Source organism: Octopus bimaculoides, chromosome 14, assembly GCF_001194135.2.
Source record: "Octopus bimaculoides isolate UCB-OBI-ISO-001 chromosome 14, ASM119413v2, whole genome shotgun sequence".
Taxonomy (NCBI): domain Eukaryota; kingdom Metazoa; phylum Mollusca; class Cephalopoda; order Octopoda; family Octopodidae; genus Octopus; species Octopus bimaculoides.
Window position 1 is genome coordinate 5,147,249 of NC_068994.1, and position 5,679 is coordinate 5,152,927.

General features: G+C 35.4%; 2 protein-coding genes across 5 annotated transcripts in view; one reads left to right on the forward strand and one right to left on the reverse strand.

Annotated features, from left to right (window-relative positions):
* The window catches only part of LOC106868331 (uncharacterized), a 7,761-nt gene extending 3,289 nt beyond the window's left edge, over nt 1–4,472 (forward strand). Inside the window, exon 2 of the mRNA XM_014913533.2 lies at nt 3,089–4,472. Coding sequence (XP_014769019.1) covers nt 3,089–3,262 — 174 coding nt within the window. The 3' untranslated portion in view covers nt 3,263–4,472. The remainder of the gene's footprint in view (nt 1–3,088) is intronic.
* The window catches only part of LOC106868329 (uroporphyrinogen-III synthase), a 63,063-nt gene that overhangs the window by 56,742 nt on the left and 642 nt on the right, over nt 1–5,679 (reverse strand). Inside the window, exon 1 of one of the 4 annotated variants that reach the window (XM_052972622.1) lies at nt 4,918–5,014. The exons of the other annotated variants lie outside the window; for them this stretch is intronic. Within the exon in view, the coding sequence (XP_052828582.1) occupies nt 4,918–4,994 (77 nt within the window). The 5' untranslated portion in view covers nt 4,995–5,014. Of the gene's footprint in view, nt 1–4,917; nt 5,015–5,679 lie in introns of those variants that run through there. 4 annotated transcript variants of the gene reach the window in all.

A 5,679-nucleotide genomic window follows, 5' to 3' on the forward strand; every position in this document is an offset into this window, starting at 1 on the left:
TATATATATATATATATGTGTGTGTGTGTGGGTATATATATATATATATATATATACCCACACACAGAGTGTTTCTATATATGTGTAGGTTGTATGCCTGTAAAATAAGCCATGTATATAATTTATCTGCTACAGAGAAGCTGTCCAACACATGCGCCAGCGTGGAAATATGGAAAAGCAAATGTAAACTGATATAACGTGTGTCTGTTTGTAAAGGTACCTGAAGAAAATCTCTGAGCCCTATTCTCCTACCAAAATTGCAATTCTCGAGGGATGGAGTCCCTGTATAAGGTTACATACATGTTCATGCATCCACTCGCCCCAAATCCCACCCCCACAGACATTGCTCAGCCATATTATCATATTTCCTGTCCCATTATACACTTTGTTGAAGATATATTTGTGCTGGTATATAATACATATATGAATATATATATATGAATGTATATATATAGATATATATATATATGTGTATATATATATGTATACACATATATATGAATACATATATACATATGTATACACACACACACATATATATATATATATATATATATATATATATATATATACATGCACACACAATTATATGTACGTATATACATATATATTGTGTATGTGTATATATATATATATGTGGGTGTGTGTGTATATGTTTTTTGTGTGTGCATGTGTATTTGAATGTGTGTGAGTGTGTGCACATGCATGTATACACATATACACGTATATAGATCTTGGTTAGTATTTCTGTTCAAACAACCCAACAAACTTCTCATTATATTAGTATAAGAGTGGCTGAATATTCCACAGACACATGTACTTTAATGTATATATTTCTGAGGCATAATTAGCCCATGTGTGACAATGCTGCACTGGTGCAATACTGAAAACATCTGAAAGGCTTCAACGCAGTTTCTATCTATGAAATTTCACTTATATGGCTTGGGTCACCCAAGGGTTTAGCAAAGCACATTTCTTAACCAACCTGACACACAGACAGACACATGCACAGATACACAGACACACAGATACACACACACACATGCAATAAAGTGTGTATTCAGTGTAATCTGGTTGTTAATCTGAAGTGGAATTTCAAGAATCAAGTTAAGTGGACATGTCCACCTTGTTGTAATGCAATGAAGAGTCAATAAAGAGCGAAAATAAGCTAAAAAAAAAACATAATGAGAATGGATTTTAATTTAATACCTGAAGAACATTTGAAAGAAAAGAAAAGAGAGACAGGAGGAAAACTGTGAAAGGGACGAATGAAGGAAATAAAGTAGGAAAGGCAAACGAAAAAAAGTTTTAAACAACTGAAAAAACCACATGTTGCCTAAGTCAGCAATTTATTGGGTTGGTGCAATAATTATTGCACCCTTTTTTCAACAAATTTTATTCAACAAAAACATCTTTAAATGAGTATTCTGGGGTATATTCACCATCTACTTCAATTACTGCTTCTCATTTGCTTGGCAGACGGTCAGACCGTCATTTAAAGATGTTTTTGTTAAATACTGTTATTGTTTTTGTTGAATAAAATATGTTGAAAAAAAGCTGTAATAATTATGCACCAACCCAATATTTAATGACTAAAGTACAAAACTCCTCTGGGGTGAGTTAGAGTTATTTCCTTTTGAATGTCTCAGATTTCCCAAATATCTCATCTGGTGTCTGAATAGGGATCTTGGTTGAGCCCTTTTGAGTATTTTACTTTTCTATCTAATGCATAAATCACACCTTTTTGTTCCGCTCATTCTGAGTAATATTTTTTGATAATTCTCCATTTAATGGTGTAGATTTTTTTCTTCTTTTAATTACTATTAATGTTGAAACCTAACTCAACAAGGCTTGCAAACAGTTCACAGGAGTGTCAGAAAACAAATTTAAACAAAGATTCTAGAATCATATGACCTTCTTTAAAAATGTCAACACAAAAAAAAGATGAAAGCTACAAAATTAACTTTTAATGATGCATTGTGTTCTTGAGCAATCCTTGTTGATCAGAGAGATTCCATTCAATTTTCAAACTACGCTGGGGTGTCACATTATCTCATGTTATTGTCTTTATTATAGATGAAACTGCTTATCTTATTCACACTATTGTTGCAATTGCTGTTACTCATAAGGGAGTTGGTGAATTAGTAATGGCAGCAGCTGTACTGGTTTTGGTGTTGATGATGGATAGTGGTGGGGGCTGGTGAAGACTGATTTATACACATCTATCCATCTACTCACCCATCCATCCATTCATTGATCCAACAATCCGTTCACACACACACACCACTTAGATGTGTACATGTGTGTATAGGATGAGATTTACACAAGATGCAATTCCTGACAGGATGTTGATCTGTTAAACTATGTTATGGGTGTGACTCCCTTTTTGCCATCGACTAACTTCCTTGGTTTACTTATTCCTACATTCTTGGCGATGACATGTTTTAATTCCTGTCTTTCTCGGTTATTTATGACAGAACAGGAAGAGGATATCTTACGTGAGAAGTGTCAGCTGTTTTTAACGGATAAACTCACACACACACACTTATGGGCTCAGCATGGGCAAATGGTTGAGAAGTTTGTTTCATATTAATGAAGTCACTGGTTCAATTCCACCACATAGCACCTTGGTCGAGAGTAATTTCCTATAGTACAGAGTCAGCTCAAACATTGTAACTAAAAATGGAATAGAAGTCAGTTGGGTGGATTGTACTTGTAACTGAAAAATTCTCGATTATCATAGATTGTGTCATGGTGAATCTGCTTGTCATTACGCTAAGGGTACTCGTGTGTGTAGAATGCTTGCTTACACACTAATTACATGAACAAGTCAGTTGATCAAACAAATGAATATTCATAATTTACTCTCTCTCTCTCTCCCTCACACACACGCACACAATGAGAGTCTGTGTTTAGAAAGGTTAAAGTAGAAAATTGTTTCTTTGATATGTGCGGTGTGTTACTTGTTTGATGTGGAACTAGTTTGTCTTTGTCTGATCTGACCTGATGTACGCTATGAAGTAACTACAGATGATGGATGCCTTGTGATGTTGAAACAACATCATTGAATCTGTCTTTATAATTACAGGTGATGGTGACTGCTGGTGGAGAGTGGACAGAACTACAAAAAGTAGAAGATTGTGTTTTCCAAGGACTTGTGGATCTCAGTCGGCAAGAAATGGCAGGAGGTGGTAAAGTACACCTGAATGTGAAGGGCAAAGGTCAAACCCAGTACACCACGTATTTGGAGTATGATGTCTAAAGCCATACGGATGATCCCTCTTCCCACTGACCTTTTCAATAATTTATACTTTAATTAATTCCTTTTTTTAATTTTTGCTTCCCCCCCCCCCACATATTATGTTCTTTTTTTTTTCACTAAAAACTCATGTTTTATGCACTAAATTTACATTCTGAACTTAAAGACTTTGCTTTGTCCTAAGTTGTTATCATTGTTGCTGTTAGGATTATTATTATTAAACAGGGCAGTGGACAAGAAGAACTGGTAGAGTGGTGGAGAAAACAGTTTGCAGTATTTAGTTACATCACTGTATGTTCTGAGTTTCAAATCCTGCCAAAGGTGGTTTTACTTCAGATCCCTTTGGGGCTTGATAAAATATGAACAAGTGAAGTAATGCAATCTATTTGATTGACTGAACACATCCACAAGAACTTATGGCCTTGTGTCCGTTTATCTGAGAACTCAGTTATTACAATGGTCAGTGGATTGACAGAATTAGTGAAAAGGCAGATGGAAATCTATTTTAGCATTCGGTTATATCTCATAACATTCTGAGTTCAATTCCTGCTGTGACACATTTTGTCCTTCATTTTTCTGGGGCTTGATAAAAAAAAAGAACCAGTCAAGTACTGGGAGAGACCATTCCCATTCTAAATTTGTAACCTGATAAAATCATAGCAGTGCCAGAAAAAAAGTCCTCACAGTTTTACTTCCAGCACTGAGTTCAAATCACACCAAGGTCACTCAGCCTTTCATTTCTTCAGGGTTAACAAAATAAATTACCAGTCAAGTACTGGGATCGAGGGTATTGGCTTGCCTCCCCCTCCGCTCAAAATTGCCAACCATGTGCCTAAATTAGAAACACTTATTATTTATATTATCAAATCATAACCAGTTTTCATTATTTATTTAAAATGTGCTTCAAAAATGCTACTGAAGTGGCTTTAAATGACCTTCACAGGAACACATGCAAATTGATGACCCTTGTGGGGACACGTAATTTATTACCTTGGAATGCTACATAATTCACCTCTAAAATTTTGTGTCTTGTTTGAGTGTCAAGGCTTGCTAAATTGTATCACACTGTCTCACACATATCTATGTCAACGAGATATTCAATGTTCAGTATAGTGTTTTGACAATCTGTTTGTTATTGATTGACAGACAACATAAAGCTTAAGGGTTCTCACCTGAAATTCATTGTGAATAAACAATTGAAATATTTCGACTATTTTTTGGCTTGTCATTATTATATTTTGCACACACCTATATATGTATGTAACAAAAGAAAGTAGCACACGACACATTTGGTAAGAAAGATATATATCATGGCGCTGAGTCAAACTGTTATTAAATATGTGGAGGCGGAGGGATTAGTGGTTAGGGTTAGGGTGTTGGACTCATGATTGTAAGATTTCGATTCATGGATCGAGTGATGTGTTCTTGAGCAAAACACTTCATTTCACGTTGCTCCACTCAGCTGGCAAAAATGAGTAATCCTACGAAGGATCAGCGTCCTATCCGGATGGGGAATATATACGCCACGGAAACCGGGAAACTGGCCCCTTATGAGCCTGGCATGGCTTGAGAAGGGAACATAAAATGTAAATGTATGTTATATGTATATCTATATGTTATTAATAACACCTAGAAGAAGGTGCTTCTTTTCCACTCACCAAAGCGAATAGAACTTTGGCCAGGAGGAATTGATGTCATCAGACAATATCCAACGATCGTCCGGTGTTTCAATCATTCCTCCTGGCTTTCAGCATAACAGAACTCATGAGAAAAGCTTTCAAGTCCCCGTTGACGTTGGTAAATAAATACAAAAACTGTAATGATATAAGTAGCAAGAAGCATGAAGATTTCCTATCAAGACAACGTTTTCTATAAAATACATCGAAAAGTGCAGGAACGAAATTTGCTTAGTGGGTGCTAATACCAGGTCCAAATTATTTTACAAACACGGTCGACTTTTTTCAACCTTAATATCAAACCAAACACAGGTATAATACTAATTATCATTATTAATTATATTTTTACATCAAACGAATCAAATAAATCCAGAAGTAGAAAATGTTCACATCAGTCAAAAAATGCTCCTACGTTCTTTTGTTTTGGTGATGAAGTTTTTCAGGCGGATGTTCAAGACATTTCCATTATCCCCCACTCAAAAAAATTGTTAGGGGTTGCGCTTGCATGCCTTGTTCTTGAGCCAATGAATAAATCCTCCTGGAAAAGTTTCCCCACAAAAAAAAAATAAATAATAAAAAAGGGAAAAGAAAAACCAAAAAATGTTACGTTTTGTTTACAAAACAGGGAGAGTTGCTTCCCTTGTTTTATTGACGGGAGAAATTGTTACTCAGAAGAAATATTTATTTCTTTATTGCCCACAGTGGGGGATAAACAAGGACGGACAAAGGGATTAAGTCGATCAC